The sequence below is a fragment of the Poromitra crassiceps genome (genome assembly GCF_964638095.1).
Source record: "Poromitra crassiceps genome assembly, chromosome: 19".
In the NCBI taxonomy this organism is placed as follows: Eukaryota; Metazoa; Chordata; class Actinopteri; order Beryciformes; family Melamphaidae; genus Poromitra; species Poromitra crassiceps.
In genome coordinates, this window is record NC_139646.1 from 1,597,055 (window position 1) to 1,620,064 (window position 23,010).

General features: G+C 45.3%; 1 protein-coding gene across 1 annotated transcript; it reads right to left on the reverse strand.

The window, feature by feature from the left end:
• Nucleotides 1-217: 217 nt before the first annotated feature.
• LOC310793830 (DDB1- and CUL4-associated factor 15-like) lies at nucleotides 218-22,244 on the reverse strand (the record flags this gene model as incomplete). The annotated part of the gene is made up of 13 exons (XM_083655723.1): nucleotides 218-996; nucleotides 5,611-5,726; nucleotides 8,168-8,272; nucleotides 9,711-9,793; nucleotides 12,325-12,447; nucleotides 15,906-15,997; nucleotides 16,129-16,707; nucleotides 18,856-19,017; nucleotides 19,201-19,343; nucleotides 20,127-20,233; nucleotides 20,967-21,102; nucleotides 21,367-21,464; nucleotides 22,149-22,244. 13 exons carry the CDS (start codon nucleotides 22,242-22,244, stop codon nucleotides 941-943), a joined length of 1,896 nt encoding a protein of 631 aa, XP_083511849.1. The 3' UTR covers nucleotides 218-940.
• Nucleotides 22,245-23,010: the final 766 nt, after the last annotated feature.

Below are 23,010 nucleotides of genomic sequence, written 5' to 3' on the forward strand. Positions count from 1 at the left end.
CCCTCTAAACCTCTAGATCTTCTTCATGCGACTGATTTATTTGGACCGTTTTCTTGGTCTGCCAGATCACCTACATGTGATAGATTGTCTGTGCAAATGGTTATATCAAAGCCTTTTTAAACAAAATTAAACAAATCTTTTGAACATTTTATTTTAACAAAAATAGCCCAATAGAACATGGTCTCACTGCCATGCATGATGTCAATTGACTGGCTAAGCAGGTGACTGCAAGACCCCACTGCATTCATGACATAAAAAGACCCCCCAAAAATGGACAACGTTACAAGTGATGCAGTACGGTTTCATTTTGATAAATACCATGGAGATATAAATCAATACTGGACTTAACTGGTCCAGGCCAGACAAGAAAACCACTTGTCCAGAAGCAGCAGAATCTGTGAACTTTTTCATACATATTAAACACACATGGACACACCCATCCAAACACTGGGTGACATTGCCTTGTGAACACCACACAGGTGCAGATATAGTCCATACAATCAATTACACAAAAGACACACACTCGATTAACAGTACACCTTTATGTATAAAAACAAAAATGAAATCTGAAATTTTTGTTCAGTCCAGCTATTGGTTGATGGATGCAATACTATATTACAGTACACAATAAAAAAGAAAAGAAAAAAGATTTAACCTCAAAGATTAAACACAGATCACCTCTACAACTTTGTTACAGTATTCCTCTGAGAGCATTGTTCGCTCAGTTGTACAGATTTGTCTTGACACGTGTAATAAACATGTTATCACGTGTCATTCAACATTAGTTTTGCCCCAAATTAAGGTCATGCTCTGCACCAAAGATGAGGCAGTGTCGATGTGTACGTGTGTGTGTGTGTGCGCGCGCACAGCCGCACACACATGTGCGCGCTTGTTTCAATTTCTTTGACCGTTGTGGCCTGCTGCTGTCTGGCGACCTCCTTCATAACACAATCCAGGTGCATCGGTCGTGGTCCGTTAGCACTTGCAGGGACGAGCCTACAGATGAGAAGAGGAGTGAGATTTGAATCAGATTTCACTCTTATCTACATACGCCACAAATGCTGGTGTATGTTTGCAAATGCCATACAACAGTGAGTTAATGGCTGGGGCCAGTTGAGCACAAATCTTCATAGCACCAGACCATTTTTTATTTTTGCTCCTAGTGAAATGTTTTATGGTCACTCACGATTCAGTAGGTGGCTGGTTGGCTTGGTTCCAGGCTTAAAAAACTCATTATATAAGGTTTTTCTAAATGTCTAGATCACACATGGGCAAAATGCTGCCCCAGGGCTAGCCGCGACACGCAAGTCTAAATGGATTCTCCTTTAGAGTTGCACACGGTTTGTCCTTCTCCGTGGAAGTCAGACCCACTCTCTGAAAAGGGAAAGATACAGTTTCCGGCTACACAAATAAGCATCGTACTCGTAAACTGAAAGTTAACAAACAGCGTTGCCAGACCGGCGTGAGGGAAGACACCCGTGGCTATGTGTGAGTACTTTTGTCTTTGTGATTCGTGCATGTTTGAAGCCAGCCAGGCTTGCTTTGGGTCTGACTTCCACGGAGAAGGGCAAGCCGTGCGCAACTCTAAAGGAGAATCCATTTAGAGTTGCGTGTCGCAAGGGGGTACGGTGGTGCAGTGGTAAGCGGCTGTCGCCTCACAGCTCGAAGCTCCTGGGTTCGATTCCCACCTGGGACGCTGTGAACGCTGAAGGAATGCGTGCCCGGCCGCATGTCCTCGAGTGCCCACCGCCCGGGTGGGGTCGTCAAAAGGGCCTTTCTGTGTGGAGTTTGCATGTTCTCCCCGTGCCTCCCGGGGGTTTCCCTTATATAGGAACCGCTTCACCAAAACATGCAATATCCTGGTTGCTAATGTGGTTCCTCCTCTGGTCGTTAAGGCCGCCTGTTCGGAGGGAGGGAGGGGAACTGGTTGGAATAGCGTGATCCTCCCACGTGCTATGTCCTACCGGTGAAGCTTCCCCTGTCAGGTGAAAAGAAGCGGTTGGCTAACTGCCCATGTATCGGAGGAAGCATGGAGCCAGTTTCGGCTCTCCCCAGATCGGCAGAGGGTGGAGTAGCAACCAGGATAAATAAATTAAATTAGCACTAATGGGGGATAAAAATGGGATAAAAAAATTTGGGGAAAAAATATTATAAAAGAAAAGAAAAGAGTTGCGTGTCGCGGTAACCCCAGGGCCAGACCCGGCCCCTGCACCATCTCAATCCGGCCCTCAACATCCTCAAAAGAAAAAAAACAACCACCCCCAAAAACTAAATAAAAGGCAGAATTCTGTTAATAAATCTCATCTGCTACAGCCATTGGATTTGTATCACAGTATATATTAGGAGAAATAATCAATCACAGAGGGAGAGTGGGTTAAAAATAGGGAGACTCCAGTGAAAATCAGGAGTGTATGGCAGGAATGATGTCCAATGTGTGGCCCTTCGCTTACTTGATGTAAGTCAGGGTGGCCCTTCGCTTACTTGATGTAAGTCAGGGTGGCCCTTCGCTTACTTGATGTAAGTCAGTATGGCCCTTCGCTTACTTGATGTAAGTCAGGGTGGCCCTTCGCTTACTTGATGTAAGTCAGTATGGCCCTTCGCTTACTTGATGTAAGTCAGGGTGGCCCTTCGCTTACTTGATGTAAGTCAGGGTGGCCCTTCGCTTACTTGATGTAAGTCAGTATGGCCCTTCGCTTACTTGATGTAAGTCAGTGTGGCCCTTCGCTTACTTGATGTAAGTCAGGGTGGCCCTTCGCTTACTTGATGTAAGTCAGGGTGGCCCTTCGCTTACTTGATGTAAGTCAGGGTGGCCCTTCGCTTACTTGATGTAAGTCAGGGTGGCCCTTCGCTTACTTGATGTAAGTCAGTATGGCCCTTCGCTTACTTGATGTAAGTCAGGGTGGCCCTTCGCTTACTTGATGTAAGTCAGTATGGCCCTTCGCTTACTTGATGTAAGTCAGGGTGGCCCTTCGCTTACTTGATGTAAGTCAGTATGGCCCTTCGCTTACTTGATGTAAGTCAGTATGGCCCTTCGCTTACTTGATGTAAGTCAGGGTGGCCCTTCGCTTACTTGATGTAAGTCAGGGTGGCCCTTCGCTTACTTGATGTAAGTCAGTATGGCCCTCTGGAAGAAAAAAAGCCCACTCCTCCTGGTCTAGATGGAGAAAATGAATGGGGAATTCTCTTGAGAAAAAGCGGGCAGTCACTGTTGAGCTCTATTGGATTCACTGCCTGAGAAGCCTGTCCCCTCATGGACTGAATATACTTTGACTTAACATGTTTTCTGTAAAGTAGTCTCTTTATTGGATGTTTAGATTGAGTTGTTTATGATGTTCATCTAGAGCTGATGTTGAAACTTTTTCTATTAGAAACCTAAATGTATATTTTTATACTTGACTTTGTAATTGTAAAGTCTATTACAGTATGGTATGATATATGTTCTGTCACTTTGTTTAAACTTTGAAGTGATTTGATTGGCTGTAGTTTGACCTGTCACTGTTGAAGAGTTTTAATTGGCTAAAGGCTATTTGATTGTTTGCCTGACCCTGACTCTAACCACCATCAGATGATTAGGGTGTGGCCTAGCCTATAGAATATCCCCAGTGCCTGTTGTCATACTATTGTTGACCTTGAAGAAGGCCGGAGGGCCGACACGTCACCCATTAAAAGAAATGCATATGGAGCCAGAGTGTTCAACTCAAGTCTACTTCCATCAGCACCTCACTACAACCTTTGGTGTGCGTTACTTTATCTTTATATGTTAATTTAAGACAATCAGCTACAAGATTTAATACAGGGTATATGCAGGAGTCCTGAAGTTAGATTCAATACCTTTGAAGACCTTTTCCAATACCTCAATGCCACTTCTGTCACATCAGCGATAGGCGTGTAAATCATAAGTTTCATTACGATATGATATATAGTTTCTTTGGAAAACGATAGGATATTTGCTGATATCACAAAGTCTGCCACGATACGATTTGCATTTGCTTCAGGGGTCTGCGATCGATATGAGACGATATCATATGCCCATTTAACACAATCGGCACAATAGCTAAAAAATTTAATACCCCATCAAATGGTGATTAAGACTATTTAGGGCCTAAATTTTCCCTAAATTGATTATCAACTTTTGATACTTTTGAAGCCCCCGTGGATACCCTGGAAGAAAACACTTTCCTGTATTGTCTAACAGGAGCAATGCTGTACAGCGATCCAAGGAGTACAGTTATGTTTTCACAACCGTGCCTGTATGGCAACCAGATAATATTGGTAATATACATGTATTATATATATATATATATATACATGTATTGTGTGATATTGTAAGAATAGGCCTTTTTCACGGTGGCCATTTTGTGTGGAAAAGGCAGGGTAAACACAGGTGCAAGCAAAACAGTAACGAGGGTTTCCAACCCTCCAATCATGGAAGTTGGAAACTTCCATTAATTCATTAATGTTTTGCTTGCACCTGTGTTTACCCTGCCTTTTCGAAACAAAACGGTAGCTGTGAAAAGGGCTTATTTTAATATTATTTAGGCTATGAATAATACACAAATTTAGACACATTTTTGGTAAATCTGACATTTATTTTAGAGACCTGGGACCGGTTGTACAAAACACCTTGACTTAAGATTTTCCTTAAAAGTCCGAGTTAAGGTTTCCATAAAATAAAATCGATTGCACAAAACAACCTTAAAGTCCCTGGAAACCAGAAATATTTCTTTATTATTTAGCATTTTGAGTTAATCACATCACAGGACCCTATGTTAATAAGCCACCAGCCAAATTTGAACGATGATGAACGTCGCAAAGTATATAAATTTAGGTTTGACAGCCATGGCAAAACTCATGAGATTTCATTATTTTTTAGAGTGTACTTTCTCCCGCGGAATGTGTGGGCGTGTCCAGTCTACAGCAGGGAAATTTCTGTCTCTCGGAGAGCGCGAGAGAGAGGGGGGGAGGGAAACGGAGAAAGAAAGAAAGAGAGATGAGTGCACACACCGTGTGTGTGTGTGTGTGTGTGTGTGTGTGTGCGTGTGTGTGTGTGTGTGTGTGTGTTGCTCCGCGGCTCTGAGGAAGAGATCTCTGTCCGTTCTTTGCCCTCTCTCTCTCTCTCTCTCTCTCTCTCTCTCTCTCTCTCTCTCTCTCTCTCTCTCTCTCTCTCTCTCTCTCTCTCTCTCTCTCTTGCCATAGGTGGGTGCGGATTGCGCGCGTGTACAAAGGTTATATAGAGCTTATGACGTCATAAGCTCCTGCGTTTTAGCACCTCACGCACTGCTGTCTTCAATGAGGAAGTACTTTGTAGAATCTTGTAGAAAAGTGGCGATTTTAAGGCTTTGGGTTGAAAGTAATGTATAATAATTTCGGAGGCACAAAATTACTAGCATAAGACCCTAAATAACATAGTTATAACGTTTTTGTGGATTTTGGTTTCCAGGGACTTTAAGTCTTTTCCTGTTCCTTTATGGAAACCTTAACTTGGACTTTAAGGAAAATCTTAACTTAGGATGTTTTGTGCAAACCGTCCCAGGGCTTTATTGGAGGGTGGGTGTGTGTGTGTGTGTGTGTGTGTGTGTGTGTGTGTGTGTGTGTAAAGGTAAAACCCACCTTTGTGCAGAGCTTCGTTGCTCATGCGATGTATGTAGCGGGCGGTGGTCTCAGGAAGCAGCCACTTCATCACTGTGTTCACACAGGACTTCCTGTAAGAACTCCACACACTCCCACTGACAGAGAAGACAGAGAGACACGGCTTCATCAGGATGAACTGAACAGCGTGTAGAGACACGGCTTCAGCAGGATGAACTGAACAGTGTGTAGAGACACAGCTTCAGCAGGATGAACTGAACAGCGTGTAGAGACACGGCTTCAGCAGGATGAACTGAACAGTGTGTAGAGACACAGCTTCAGCAGGATGAACTGAACAGTGTGTAGAGACACGGCTTCAGCAGGATGAACTGAACAGTGTGTAGAGACACAGCTTCAGCAGGATGAACTGAACAGTGTGTAGAGACACAGCTTCATCAGGATGAACTGAACAGCGTGTAGAGACACGGCTTCAGCAGGATGAACTGAACAGTGTGTAGAGACACAGCTTCAGCAGGATGAACTGAACAGCGTGTAGAGACACGGCTTCAGCAGGATGAACTGAACAGTGTGTAGAGACACAGCTTCAGCAGGATGAACTGAACAGTGTGTAGAGACACGGCTTCAGCAGGATGAACTGAACAGTGTGTAGAGACACAGCTTCAGCAGGATGAACTGAACAGTGTGTAGAGACACAGCTTCATCAGGATGAACTGAACAGTGTGTAGAGACACAGCTTCAGCAGGATGAACTGAACAGCGTGTAGAGACACAGCTTCAGCAGGATGAACTGAACAGTGTGTAGAGACACGGCTTCAGCAGGATGAACTGAACAGCGTGTAGAGACACAGCTTCAGCAGGATGAACTGAACAGTGTGTAGAGACACAGCTTCATCAGGATGAACTGAACAGTGTGTAGAGACACGGCTTCAGCAGGATGAACTGAACAGTGTGTAGAGACACGGCTTCAGCAGGATGAACTGAACAGTGTGTAGAGACACGGCTTCATCAGGATGAACTGAACAGTGTGTAGAGACACGGCTTCAGCAGGATGAACTGAACAGTGTGTAGAGACACGGCTTCAGCAGGATGAACTGAACAGTGTGTAGAGACACAGCTTCATCAGGATGAACTGAACAGTGTGTAGAGACACAGCTTCATCAGGATGAACTGAACAGCGTGTAGAGACACGGCTTCATCAGGATGAACTGAACAGCGTGTAGAGACACGGCTTCATCAGGATGAACTGAACAGCGTGTAGAGACACGGCTTCAGCAGGATGAACTGAACAGCGTGTAGAGACACGGCTTCAGCAGGATGAACTGAACAGCGTGTAGAGACACGGCTTCATCAGGATGAACTGAACAGTGTGTAGAGACATGGCTTCATCAGGATGAACTGAACAGCGTGTAGAGACACGGCTTCATCAGGATGAACTGAACAGCGTGTAGAGACACAGCTTCATCAGGATGAACTGAACAGTGTGTAGAGACACGGCTTCAGCAGGATGAACTGAACAGTGTGTAGAGACACGGCTTCATCAGGATGAACTGAACAGCGTGTAGAGACACAGCTTCAGCACGATGAACTGAACAGTGTGTAGAGACACAGCTTCAGCAGGATGAACTGAACAGTGTGTAGAGACACGGCTTCAGCAGGATGAACTGAACAGTGTGTAGAGACATGGCTTCATCAGGATGAACTGAACAGCGTGTAGAGACACGGCTTCAGCAGGATGAACTGAACAGCGTGTAGAGACACAGCTTCATCAGGATGAACTGAACAGCGTGTAGAGACACGGCTTCAGCAGGATGAACTGAACAGTGTGTAGAGACACAGCTTCATCAGGATGAACTGAACAGCGTGTAGAGACACGGCTTCAGCAGGATGAACTGAACAGTGTGTAGAGACACGGCTTCAGCAGGATGAACTGAACAGTGTGTAGAGACATGGCTTCAGCAGGATGAACTGAACAGCGTGTAGAGACACGGCTTCAGCAGGATGAACTGAACAGCGTGTAGAGACACAGCTTCATCAGGATGAACTGAACAGCGTGTAGAGACACAGCTTCATCAGGATGAACTGAACAGCGTGTAGAGACACAGCTTCATCAGGATGAACTGAACAGCGTGTAGAGACACAGCTTCAGCAGGATGAACTGAACAGCGTGTAGAGACACGGCTTCAGCAGGATGAACTGAACAGCGTGTAGAGACACGGCTTCAGCAGGATGAACTGAACAGCGTGTAGAGACACAGCTTCAGCAGGATGAACTGAACAGCGTGTAGAGACACGGCTTCAGCAGGATGAACTGAACAGTGTGTAGAGACATGGCTTCAGCAGGATGAACTGAACAGCGTGTAGAGACACAGCTTCATCAGGATGAACTGAACAGCGTGTAGAGACACGGCTTCAGCAGGATGAACTGAACAGCGTGTAGAGACACAGCTTCAGCAGGATGAACTGAACAGTGTGTAGAGACACAGCTTCAGCAGGATGAACTGAACAGCGTGTAGAGACACAGCTTCAGCAGGATGAACTGTAGTGTAGCAGGAGGGGAGGGGGGGGGGGGGGGTTCCTCACCTAGTCTGACCCTTGACCTCCGTAAGGTCACCGACACCAAAAGTGTAGCACACTCCTGTGTTCAGGTCCCAGCTGACCTGCAGGTTGGAATGGTAGGTGTTTGGCCTGGGAACAAAAAAGGATGGGGAAAAAGGACTTATTATATATTATATATATATTATTATATATTGATCAACTTCACGGCTGAAGCTCTTTTTTTGGGGGGAAAAGATGGACGTGCCTTCTATACACGTATAGGTAAAAGAAATGCCATCTTGTCAATGGAATGGACTTTACAAGAATATGGAGTTTCTTGAAGGTGAGAATGTACAGTCAACTATTACATTGCTGCACTATTGTACTTTTTACTCTTATTTATTTTGTATGCTTTTTTTTACCTGCTAATATGTCATATGTGAGAACTTTACAGTAGCTCTGTTTTATAAGTTTGTGTCCATATGGACATATGGGAAAATTCAATTAAAAGATGTACTGAGGGCAGAATAATGGTGTGTATGGTTGTTTATCAAGTAGAGACAAAGAACAAAGGCATTCACAGCCATTGGCAGATGATAGGCAGTCTGGAATGGCAGATCCAGTGCTGAAGGTGAATAACAGACAGACTGACAGACAGCAGTGTGGAGGAGCGTTGGGGACCTGAAGTGCTCCTCGTCAGCTGAAGGTGAATAACAGACAGACTGACAGACAGCAGTGTGGAGGAGCGTTGGGTAACAGACAGACAGACAGACAGCAGTGTGGAGGAGCGTTGGGTAACAGACAGACAGACAGCAGTGTGGAGGAGCGTTGGGTAACAGACAGACAGACAGCAGTGTGGAGGAGCGTTGGGTAACAGACAGACAGACAGCAGTGTGGAGGAGCATTGGGTAACAGACAGACAGACAGCAGTGTGGAGGAGCGTTGGGTAACAGACAGACAGACAGCAGTGTGGAGGAGCATTGGGTAACAGACAGACAGACAGCAGTGTGGAGGAGCGTTGGGTGACAGACAGACAGCAGTGTGGAGGAGCGTTGGGTAACAGACAGACAGCAGTGTGGAGGAGCGTTGGGTAACAGACAGACAGACAGCAGTGTGGAGGAGCATTGGGTAACAGACAGACAGACAGACAGCAGTGTGGAGGAGCGTTGGGTAACAGACAGACAGACAGCAGTGTGGAGGAGTGTTGGGTAACAGACAGACAGACAGACAGCAGTGTGGAGGAGCGTTGGGCAACAGACAGACAGACAGCAGTGTGGAGGAGCGTTGGGTAACAGACAGACAGCAGTGTGGAGGAGCGTTGGGTAACAGACAGACAGACAGCAGTGTGGAGGAGCGTTGGGTAACAGACAGACAGACAGCAGTGTGGAGGAGCGTTGGGTAACAGACAGACAGACAGCAGTGTGGAGGAGCGTTGGGTAACAGACAGACAGACAGCAGTGTGGAGGAGCGTTGGGTAACAGACAGACAGACAGCAGTGTGGAGGAGCGTTGGGTAACAGACAGACAGACAGCAGTGTGGAGGAGCGTTGGGTAACAGACAGACAGCAGTGTGGAGGAGCGTTGGGTACCTGAAGTGCTCCTCGTCAGCGTTGGGGAAGGCCAGGAGTAGCAGGCCGATGTTGATCATCACAGTGTTGGTCTCCGCACACACCTGATACACACCAAGTACACACATTACTGCAGGGTTTTGCACCGGGGACCTGATGTCAAACCCCATGACTTCCCCATGACTCTCCTTCACTAAGTCCGAGTGCTTCCATGACCTAAACATGTGAATGTTTCCAGCTCAGTTAGAAAAGGAACAACCAGTCTGGTTTCCGCTACAGTTGGGCTTACTGTGGAGAAGTGACTGCACTGCAATATACAAAAACAGCTGAAAACAATCTAATGCAATGAATGTGTCAAACAAGTTGAAAATACATCCTGTAGTAAAGTGACCGACTGACTGGTTTGTAACATTCCTTGATATTTCCGAACGTCCCATGAGAATTGATCAAATTGCCTCCAACTTTCTCAGTCTGGAATGTACCATGATATTACAGACATTTCATAACCGATCGCAATCATTGTGTGTGTGTGTGTGTGTGTGTGTGTGTGTGTGTGTGTGTGTGTGTGTGTGTGTGTGTGTGTGTGGTTGTGTGTGTGTAGCTAACTGAAAAAACTACTGCAGGTCTGATTACTTTAATAGATTTTTCTTCTTTCTTTCTCACTTTGATAAAAGTCCAAACAAAATGTATGTTGTTCTGAAAGACAGATAATACTGGCTTATCATGTCAAGGCCGTAAGACACTACATTTTCCATCGAGGTGAACCTATATATAGATAGACAGATGGACAGTCACCCATTGGTTTCTGGACTCCTGTTTTGAAGTCGAGTGTGGCCGTCGCCATATTGGGCTTCTTGTGCAGCTCGCACGAGACGGCACGAGACCAGGTGGAGCCGCAGCACCACCTGGTGGTGGGCCGTGATCGGCACGCTGCATGATCACTTGACAGACGACCTGTCAATCACGCCCAAAACATTGTCTTTTCTATTGTCTATTTTACACTAAATGGGTGAGTTATAGGGGTGTCACGATATTTCGTCGCACGATATATCGCGATATGGAAACGTCACAATATCGATATCGTCAGAAAAAAATTATATCGTAAAAAAAAAAAAATTGCTCCTGAATAATAATAGAACAAATTTAGCAGAATCAACACGCATGAGTGAGGGGGTAGACTACTACTGGCATGGCAAAACAGCTCAAGGGGTACATAAGATTACATAAGTTTAGGGACCATTGAGCATGAGTTATTTAAGAAATAGATTGTATACTTTATTTTTCTTTCACCATGCAACAAACATTTAGTTTGTGACAGTGTGACACATTCTAGTGCAAGAGAAGCATTATCTTCCATGTTGTTTTCTAGTTATTATAATAACAATTTCCAAAAACAGCATTTGTTTTGTATTTTGTGTATTTCAAATGAAAGACTATTTTTCCAGTATTTTCCCAGGGCTCCCTTGACAAGGGGTTTCGATTTCAACGGGACTCACAGGGTTAAATAAATGATAAATAAATACATAAAAATTATTTACTTTTGTTAAAAAAATATTGTTAAAATATCATATCGTATCGTTATCATGAACCCAATATCGTGTATCGTATCGTGAAATTAGTGTATCGTGACACCCCTAGTGAGTTATATAAAAATTCACCCTCTGGACAGTTGTTGTGAAAAGTGAAATAAGCTATATACCGGAAGACCAAAACTGTTTTGAACCAGGCTGTAAACATGCTTAATCCTGTTGTAAATACGGGCATTTTAACATGGGGTGAACGGGGAACGACTCCCTTTTGGAGCCAGCCCTCAAGTGGCCATTTGGGGAACTCTAGGTTTCAGTATCACTTCCACAGCTTTCCTCTGCCCGAGCCCAAGCTTGGCGCCTGTGTGAAACATAATTATAGTGGACACTTAAATATGAAGAAATTAATCAAATCAGAGCAAGGTGTGAGGGGGGGGAATGTGGACAGATCTGAGCAGATTGAGCAATGACTCGCACCCACTCCACGGCGTGCTAGTCAAACACAGGAGTACGTTCAGTGAGAGACTGATTCCACCTAGATGCAATACGGAGAGGCACAGGAAATCATTCCTGCCTGTGGCCATTGGTCTATTTAATGCCTCTCTTAAAAGAGCACCTCGGACACGCTCAGTCTCCCTGAGACTGAGCCAGCCGATAGGTTAACTGTGCCTGGCTGAGCCACGTGTAACGTATAGGGCAAGCCGACTTAATATAAGTCCAGGGTGCAATAATGATAATTGGCACGGAATGTATACTTACTCTATGTATTTTTCTTCTTTGACATATTCTACTTATTTTTGCTTCTATCGCATTTACTACTGTTATTCTATGCTATGTTGTGTTCCTATTCTGCTTATTTTGCTTAATATCGCATTTACTACTGTTTATTTTATGCTATGTGTGTTCTGTGAGCGAGCTACTGTAACTTGTCCCAATTTCCCCCCGGGGATCATTAAAGTCTTTCTGATTCTGATTCTGATTCTGATTGATCGTAAAAAAAATACAAATACAAATACAAATAAAGATAATAAGACAAAAGAGAACTGTACTATGACACAGAGAGACATTGTGTGTGTGTGAATGTCTGGGTATGTGTGTGTGTTGTTGACCTCTAATATCACAACATCATAGTCGCTGAAGGAGCAGAACTGGGGGGCCCAGGCAGCGTCGCTCCTGATCACCTCATTGATGAGATACTCAAAGTCCAGAGTCAACTGTTCCACACGCACACTCTGCAAGAGACAAAAACACATGGCCCTAACTCACACCTGTTCTCCAGCACCACCAGTATCAGGAGAAAACACACACACTCATCTTTTACAGTTTCTTCCCATGCAAAATGTAGGAGCCAAACCTATATTAGATCACTTGTATGGTTTTTCCTTCCTTATCTTTACTGTAACTGACTGAAACTTTTATCACAATTTTATTGCAGTTAATGTCTACGGTTATTTGTGTAGGTCAGTGGTTCCCTAATCTCTCGAGACGGACTTTCGACTTGCATCAAAAATCTGTCTGCAGGCTCCGTCAAAAGGGGTATAACAGCGCTCGCACGCATGCTGCGCTTTACCCGATCAATATGAAGTGAACGTGACCGGTGTGTAGTCAAAACTGACCATTTTCAACGTATAGCAAGTTGCTACTTGCTACTAGCAACGAGCTAGAGTTGTTATTGTTGTTTGTTCATAGCGACGGACGGATTTGAGAGCAACACGCAGGAAGCGGAAAATAAATCCATTAATGGGCGGAGCCGGTCGGTTGGAGCCAATGGCAGAGCTTGCAGGGAGCGGAAAGGGATTCTCTTCCGCTGCCGACCGCGCCTCTTGACTTCCTGTTGCACCACATTGAAACAGTGCTGCCCCCAGAGGTTAGAGATTTTGTTTTGTTTTGTTTAACCGATGGGTTCCCAGATTGGTAGTTCCCAAACTGTGGTCCGCGGGGCTCCGCCTGGTGGTCCACCAGAGCATTGCATTTTATTTTTTCACAGCCTAATGTTGGCAGTTGTGTGTGGGCGCACGCACGCGTGTGTCTGTTTTGAACCAGTAGCCTTATGTTGTTATTTAGCCTTTCTGATGCTATTGCATTGTTAAATCAGCAAAGTACATTTTATGGGGGGGGGGGGCGGGGGGAATCTGCAGTGGAAGTGGTCCCTGGGAAATTTGGTTTGGTACATAGTGGTACTTGGTCTGAAAAGTTTGGGAACCCCTGGTGTAAGTTATAAAAATCACACCCAGGTGGTGAAGTAAGCTGTGCAGGTTTAGTACACTAGAGCTCATTTATGCTCCATTTTTGTCCGAAAATAAAGACATCAGAAAGCTCTGTCTGTATGTGTATCTGTATTTAACGTTGAGCATAATTGGGCCTTTAGGCTATGTATGTAAGCAACTGCGGAATCAATGTGCCACTGAGCTTCATTAACAAGTGCAAGTCACGCTGATTCCAATGGTGCAAAACCGTGTTGAAAGCGAAGATTTATGTGTTTAAACGCTTTAGCTAATCGGCTAATCTGTGTGTCGCACTGATGAGCTGCCCCTCTCTGTGTGTGCGCGCGTGTTTCACCGGATTTGAGCGGCTCTCTCCATCCATTCACTGTCGACCTCGGCCGCCCACCGAAGCGCTCTCTCTCTTTCTCTCCCGCTCGCTCGTGGAGCGACCTAGGTTACATCCCCTCATGCTAAACACAGACAGACATGCCATGTCTCATATAGAAACAGCTGCATGTCTCCTATAGAAACAGCTGCATGTCTCATATAGAAACAGCTGCATGTCTCATATAGAAACAGCTGCATGTCTCATATAGAAACAGCTGCATGTCTCCTATAGAAACAGCTGCATGTCTCATATAGAAACAGCTGCATGTCTCATATAGAAACAGCTGCATGTCTCATATAGAAACAGCTGCATGTCTCATATAGAAACAGCTGCATGTCTCATATAGAAACAGCTGCATGTCTCCTATAGAAACAGCTGCATGTCTCCTATAGAAACAGCTGCATGTCTCCTATAGAAACAGCTGCATGTCTCATATAGAAACAGCTGCATGTCTCATATAGAAACAGCTGCATGTCTCCTATAGAAACAGCTGCATGTCTCATATAGAAACAGCTGCATGTCTCATATAGAAACAGCTGCATGTCTCATATAGAAACAGCTGCATGTCTCATATAGAAACAGCTGCATGTCTCATATAGAAACAGCTGCATGTCTCATATAGAAACAGCTGCATGTCTCATATAGAAACAGCTGCATGTCTCATATAGAAACAGCTGCATGTCTCATATAGAAACAGCTGCATGTCTCATATAGAAACAGCTGCATGTCTCATATAGAAACAGCTGCATGTCTCATATAGAAACAGCTGCATGTCTCATATAGAAACAGCTGCATGTCTCATATAGAAACAGCTGCATGTCTCCTATAGAAACAGCTGCATGTCTCATATAGAAACAGCTGCATGTCTCATATAGAAACAGCTGCATGTCTCATATAGAAACAGCTGCATGTCTCATATAGAAACAGCTGCATGTCTCCTATAGAAACAGCTGCATGTCTCCTATAGAAACAGCTGCATGTCTCCTATAGAAACAGCTGCATGTCTCATATAGAAACAGCTGCATGTCTCATATAGAAACAGCTGCATGTCTCATATAGAAACAGCTGCATGTCTCATATAGAAACAGCTGCATGTCTCATATAGAAACAGCTGCATGTCTCATATAGAAACAGCTGCATGTCTCCTATAGAAACAGCTGCATGTCTCCTATAGAAACAGCTGCATGTCTCATATAGAAACAGCTGCATGTCTCATATAGAAACAGCTGCATGTCTCATATAGAAACAGCTGCATGTCTCCTATAGAAACAGCTGCATGTCTCCTATAGAAACAGCTGCATGTCTCATATAGAAACAGCTGCATGTCTCATATAGAAACAGCTGCATGTCTCATATAGAAACAGCTGCATGTCTCATATAGAAACAGCTACATGTCTCATATAGAAACAGCTGCATGTCTCATATAGAAACAGCTGCATGTCTCATATAGAAACAGCTGCATGTCTCATATAGAAACAGCTGCACTGCTTCAAAACAAGTAGATGGCAGCAAAACTGTTGTCTTGCATCTTAACATTTGTTTTACCTAGTTATTCAACTTCTCTGTTCGATATTAAATACCACCTTGTCGATTCACCAAGAGTAAACAGATGATGTACTTACAGGGTGAGGGTGGTGTTTTTTTATGCATTGCTCAACAAATCCTATGAAAATAACAAAATCAGCAAAAACACGTCAAAGAGACATGCCGTTGCTCTGGGCAGCACATTTCATCATCACAATGCACCGGGACAGCTGACTTTTTGAAGAATTTGTTCCCATTTGAATTTGATTGGTAATAACTACAACAGCCTGACTTTTTCGTGGTGAAACAGTGATTTTAAAATGTAAGCAATGTCTTTGTGAGCTGTATTTCAAGGTTTTTTTGGCTTATAATTGGAGTGAATTACTTCCCGCTTGACAGCTAAAAATGGTTCGTGGGAACTCGGAATGTAATGGGAGTAAAGTAAACGCAATGTTGATTTTGTTATTTCTCATAGGGTTTGTTGACGGTAAGCAACGCGTTAAAAACATCAGCCTTATCCTTGGGATACACTGTAACTAAATGCCAACGAGCAAGTCCTGGCACCAAAACAAACCTGGCTGTTGTGCGGCCCCGTGACCAGCTGTAGGTTCCGTCCCTTCAGATCAGTGACTGTGAAAGGCAGCAGGACCTTATCATCTTCATAGCCTAGAGAGAGAAGTAGAGGATGAGAGAGACACACCAACCGGACAGCTTTAGAGTTGACCTGATATAGTTTTTTTTTCAATTATCTTCTCTCTTTCTCAGTTTCTCCCTCCCTCACACACGCCCTCTCTCACCTCCTGCGTTCTGCTCTGTTGCCCCCGGCTGCTGGAGGCGGTAGTGCAGGCGTGTGTAGTTGACATACCCGGGCTCACTGGGGCCTGCCTCCTGCGACGAGGATGAGGATGGGGTGGGAGGGGACGAAGACGAGGAGGAGGCCGGGGTCGTCACCTGTTCCGAGCCCTGCGGCAAACTGTGGCTCCCGCCCGACGTCGAGGGTTGTGGTAAACTAGTCCATCTCCGAGGGGGAAGGAGAAGGGACGAAGCCGTACGTGAGGAGGACGTACGAGAGGACACATTGTCCACGGCACCGTCCGCTCTTCTCCTCTCTCCCTCTTCGTCATCTTCTCTTCCTCCTCCCTGGGCCCGCCTAAATAGGTCGGCGGCAAACTCCCGGGCTCGCACGACTGCCTGCGACTGGCTGGGAGACGGGGGGAAAGGATCGGGCCTGCCGGACGGCGGTGTGGTTCCGGGTGATCCCTGAGGTAGCACGGAAAACGAGGGTGATGAGGTAGAGGAGGACGACGCAGAGGCTGGAGCTGACGGGGGAGCTGCTCCCTTTGTGTAGAGGATCTGAGAGGACGGAGCATGCTCGCCTGTGAGAGACAGAGATAGAGGATCTGAGAGGACGGAGCGTGCTTGCCTGTGAGAGACAGAGATAGAGGATCTGAGAGGACTGAGCGTGCTCACCTGTGAGAGACAGAGATAGAGGATCTGAGAGGACTGAGCGTGCTCGCCTGTGAGAGACTGAAGCCGTTTTCCCACATGCGTACCGGAAAATTACCTGTAAGTCAATATCGGACATTTCCCTTCACACTTCGGCTCGCGCATGTGGGAATCTATCAGCGACTTTGCCTGTATGTTGGGGGGCGGGGCGGCACTACAGAGCGGGTGGGGAGTGACGTGTCGGCAAAACTCCGAATGGTGAAATAAGTTTGCTTGTTTATCCGTTCACCTGCGTCGCGTTGAAGCACTTTTTACAGACTGGCTTCGTTTGATGTGTCCGGGCTTGCCTTCGCTGTCGGCAACGTAAGCAAAATACTTCCACATTTCGCTTCGTGCATTTGCTTCGTCTGTGTGCCTGTCGGGCTGTGACTGAAGGAGGAGGAGGACTGTGGCCACAGAGAGCGAGCAGGCAGCAGAGAGGAGAGAGGGGAAAATCAGCACGCCCACACATTATTATCACAAGATCATTTCGCCAGTTTGCTTTAATGTGCGCGAATGATTAGATTATGCCCGCTGGAACATTAAGCAACGTGTGTACACCTCGCCCATGAGAGTGTCGCGGGAAATGACTGGACCCGTTCTACACTTAAGTCCGCTATCGCGCATACCGCTCTTCTGACTGCCTCGAAACTGGTGAAATCTCCGCGATGACGGGGTCGCGCTTATACCGGCACGACGACTTTCTCACATGCAGGCATTAGACCACGTTCCGGTCATTTAGCGGTACAAAGCGCATGTGGGAAAAGGGCTTCCGATACACGGCGAGGCAGGAGCCTCACTGATCCAGCAGAAAAAGGACAGAAATATTGACAGAGAGAGATTTCTGAAGAGTGCTACTTCACAGAAAGAAAGAAAGAAAAGTATACAGAATAAATTAAATAAAAAAACAGACTGAACACCTACAATCATCCCAAAGTTATACCCAGATTTCTCCTTGTGCTCGTTTTATATTTGTTTTGGTCATGCAGTTGCCTCTGTGTTCGCTGCAATTTCCCCCCAAAAAACACAAGAATGCCTCTAATTGGCTATAATGGCTGTTTAGGTATTGCCCCAATGAATGCACGCCCTACGCACGCCTATAGCCCTAAGCCTCGGTTAACAACACCAGGCGCTACTCAGAAGCAGCGCTTCACGGAAGCTGGAGTGCCACGCGACACCAGTCACACCAGACGCCATCAGCCCCGTGCCGAGTCTCAATCGATCCCTGTTCCTTGCACGCATGCAGCTTCGCTTCAGCGTGGAGCTGGCGTGATCAGACTCGCCTGTTAACAAGGATGCTGATATGAAACTGCTTCCGCGCTGTGTTGCTTCAGCGTAGCTCTGGTGTATGGTGTGTTCGGGCTGTAAGTCTATATTTGAGGGGACTTATTTGGAACTAATATAATGTATAAAGTAGCCTACTTTACATTTTAAAATTTTTTTATTACAGTATACTGTAAATTTGCATACCTTCAGATATTTTAAGCTCAATAAACAGATATATTTGATTGGAATTTATCCCATTTGTCCGACACACTGAAATCTGGCAGGATACGTTGACCGGCACTGTTTTTTTCTAACAGAAACCCTAGGTAGAAGTCCGCTACAACGCGACGACCCCACCTGAATAAATTAAGTTTTCGTAGCTAAAAAAGTCAGTCCAATGCACATCCACACTCAGACAGAAAGCAGTCAAATGAAAAATCTGAACCGTCAGGAGAGCTGAGGAGATTGGGTTTTCTTCTCGGTGGAAGAAAGCGAGAAACAGACACAAACGGAAGGGGAAAAACAGGAATTGAGCCGACAAATATCTTCTCTTGTAAAATGCCTGGTGTAATTGTTAACACCGGTGTTGCCACACTGTTGCATCCCTCTATCTGTTTGAGACGTATGCATCGTCTACACAGCTCTCATGGAAAATGAATTAAAATTAATGGAGACAGACAGACGGACACAACGGATCAGTGTGACTGCTGTCGTAAGCTAAATACAAACAGCGGGAGATACAGAAATGTGATGATACTACTGTGTGTGTTTACCTGGGCAGAGGGAGATGCCACAGGCCACCAGAGAGTAGCTGGTATTTAACAGGATGACCTGGTCCTTCTTCAGCTGGAAAGCTGGCTGGAAGGTGGGGAAGGGATACACCACCTGGTACCTGCTGTGGACCACATAGCCATGCTCCAGACACTCACCACTTCCTGGAGAGAGAGCAGGGGAAAGAGAAGACGGAGAAGAGGACACAGGTTTGTACTGTGTATGTTTGTGTGATCCACTGCATATGGTAGAGGTTGTTAGGTCCACACGGTAGTGTGGTGTTTGTGTTGTGTGTGTAGTGTGGTGTTTGTGTTGTGTGTGTAGTGTGGTGTTTGTGTTGTGTTTACCTGTGCGTATAGTAGTGGCTGAAGGTATGGGACAGCAGTGAGAGCAAGGTCTAGGAGGTGGCATGGAAGCAATGGTGATATAGATGTCTCTGTCATTCTCATCACTCAGGATCAGTTCCATCAGGGCTGAGCTTCTGCGCGTACTGGCAGGTGGACACACACACACACACACACACACACACACACACACACACACACACACAGACACACACACACACACACACACACACACACACACACACACACACACACACACACACACACGTGTAGTCTCAAACCTTGCTCATAAGTTATCATTTTATATAGACCTTATTCGCTAACCCTGGACGGCACCATATTGTTGACATACTGTCCTGTGCGCACACAGCGCTGCAGCTGACAACTAGTAACAGCCTTATTGTCGTTTCTGTTCCATTACAAAATAGCGATGGTAATGACAGCAATAAAGAGTTGTTGTTTGTATGCTGCCGTTAATGCCTGTAATAAATAAACAAAAGAACGAGGTGAACAGACTTTGCTGTGAGGAGCTGTCAGAAAGTTTCACCCGTCTCTCCCAACTATCCACACACATCTCCTGTGCTGCTGACGTATCCCCAGTCTTGCTCCCTTCGTGTCTGAGGACGGTAGAGATAGAAACAAACCACAGGGACTGTATTGCTGTCATTACTACAGCCATGCCTAACGCAGGTCACCATCCGAACACAATAGGAACGATACAGGTAACGCTACCGGCGGCTAGCTTCCTATAAACACTGCTCTCACATAGGTTGTCACATAGAGCTGCAGCGCTATGTCGACAATATGGCGGCAGTGGGCGTGCCTGTACGTGAGTGACGTCAATCGAATAAGGTCTATACACAACACAGTTCTAGCAAAATCAGCTTCCTTTGACTATTGATGGATCGGATGAGTTTATGATGTCTTACTTGAAGCCAAAGATGACAATTTTGGACTGGTCATTTGGCCACTCACACACAGAAAGGTACAGGTCACTGTAGATCTCCTCTCCTGCAAAAAGTCGCACATGGTGGACCTGGAGAGAACAAAGAAAAAGAGAGGCAAGAAGAACAGATGAGATAAAGGACAAGATATCATTACATTCACCTCACCTCTAAGGGGACATTCACACCAAAAGCGTTTTTTTCAGTCAGAACACTATGAAAATCATGAGAGCGCTTCCATTGTGCACAAAACACAGCGCATGGAGCGTTTTTTTCGCGCTCCGTTTGTTTTCCCCTGTAGTCGCGTGCAGTACAGATCAGAACTCAACGACCACAAGGACGGTAGCCAGCTGGTTTTGTCTGTTTGATGTTGTTCACAGTCAACATGAAAGCTAGATTATTGCAAATTCTGGCAGCAGCCGAGGTTGAAAATCCCTCAGGAGGAGAAAAGGTAGGATGAGTGAAAAAGACGAGCAGGGCGCTTTTCCACTAATGCTCAACTTTTTTCAGCTTTAAAACACCCACAGCGCTCCTCCAAAAACAAAAGACGCCACCAGCGCTAAACGCCAGGTGCGTTCATTAAAAGAGGAGCACGTCTAGCGTGTCCTTACATAGAGAATGAATTGCAGAAAGACGCTGGCAGCTCCAAAAACACTTTTGGTGTGAATGTTCCCTTACATAACAGTCGCACAAACATGAATCGTCTATGATTATAATGCATGCATCCTGCTGCATGCATGGTAATACATCTAATTTGAGTCTTCCATTCTTGAATACATACACTCTGGCCCTGGTGCCATTTCAGGTAGTGTGTAAATGTCTTGCCTGTTTGAGTCTGCTGTGCAGGTTGAACTCCCACCAATAGAGATGGTAGGTATAGAAAGAGAAATCATCATCTCCACAATCATTGGTGTAGGACAGAACATAGCGCCCACATTTGGTGAAGCCAAGAAAGACGTGCCTGTAACCAAAGAGGTAAGAGTATGCATTACTGTGATAAAAGGAATGACAGGCTCACATCATGATAGGATATCAAAGCAGTTTAAAGACAATCCTGATTCACACGGTAAAGACAAAGACATGTTTTGTATCGAGTGGAGTGGACTGAATGTGCATCATAGAGCATATCACAGTACTGTCTATAAGTATGTAAGACAAATCAAGGTAGGTCTGCATGCTTCGTGTCCACAGACCTACTCACACACACAGACACAGACACACTGACCCTGCTCTGAGGAACTCCTCACTGACAATGTTCTTTAAGGGGACACACACGCGAGGTGGGAGCTTCCTGAACAGGCGTTGAGAAAAGTCCCCCGACAGCTGTGGGACAGAAGAGGGATGGGTACATGTAGGAACAAACTGAGGAAGCATAGAAATTGGTTAAACTGAACACACAAGGCCTTGGTAATATATTGGCATAAGTTCAGTAACGTTACTGATCCTGGTTTTTGATACAAGCAGCTAAGCAACACAGGAAGTTCCCATTCACTGTCCAGCAGAATAAGACATCGAATAGGTTTTGGGCCTGTTGAAGTCACTTATTTATCAAGTCAAAAAGGTGCAGTCTGAAGGCTACATTTGGATTGTTGAGCTGCCAGAGAGCAGCCAGCGTCGACTGAGCAAAATACCGCAACGGAACGTTATTTATTAACATTAGCTTTACTAGCTAGCAAAGCTAACAAGCTAAGATTATCCAGTTGCACTCAGCTGTCTGAGCCTGGCTAGCTAACTAGTAATCTACCTCACTAAGCCACAGACACCAATAAACAGCGCTGGAAACGACGAAATGCAGGTTTTCACAATTAGTCACATGAATTACACATGCCACGCACGATCAGTCATCTCAAGAATCGTGGTTATTACGACTGTATCTTGAGTTATCTACCTAGCGTTAGCTAGTTAGCAAGCTAGCCTCTAACATTACAGAGGCACTGAGGACTCCTCAAGTGTCTTTCGCTCGGCTCGTGCATTACGCTACGCCACATTTTGTGGGTTCACGCGTACCTTCCCACGCGTGAGAAGCTTGACGACATTGTCTTTATGCTTTCTTTGAGATTTCAGTTTTTTATCGTCCTTTTCTGATTTCGAGCTGGGCGCCATCTCCCACTGCACCGTTTTCTAATGTTGGAGACAAGGCCTTGCCGATTGGCTGAGTCTGTAGAGGACGTCTCCCATTGGCTGGTGGGCACATCACTAAAAACAAAGGCGGGCACAGCAGAGGCGACATCCTATCTCCTATCTATAGTGACCACAAAGGCAATTATTGTATGTTATCGCTTTCACAGTATATAATTGATATTTTAACAGACTGATATGACTTAGAATCAATCAATCAATCAGTTTAATACATGTCCCAGACGGGCACTTTGGTTCACATCAGGCAGTAGTGGTTATTACACATCATTACTAGTTTGAGAGTAGTAATAAAGGCACACTTCAGAATTATAGTAACATTACTAGTTTGAAAAAGTAATAAGGCACACTTCAATATTATAATACATATCCATTTGTTGCAATATGTACAGATTCCAAAAGACCATCTGCTCCCCTGTCAAGTCGCCGCGTGCGCAGCGCCCCGGGTTATGGGTCTTACATAGAGTAAGCAGCTAAGAAATACAATGCTGTCAAAGACCACACAATAAACGACTGTATTTGAACGTTTTTATTGTTTAGTATTTAAAAACAAGCAGTAAAAAATCAGCATACAATAACATCTTGCCTTGACCCATGGATATCAGCTGGTGTTGTGTGGACCAGATCTTGGGCGTGTATGGCAAAGGGGCGTCGGGACTTAAGGCGCTTGTATTGAGGTGTTTCTGTGACGATCTTGTGGAGGAGGTGGGTTTTATTTGTTTGTGCCTTTCCT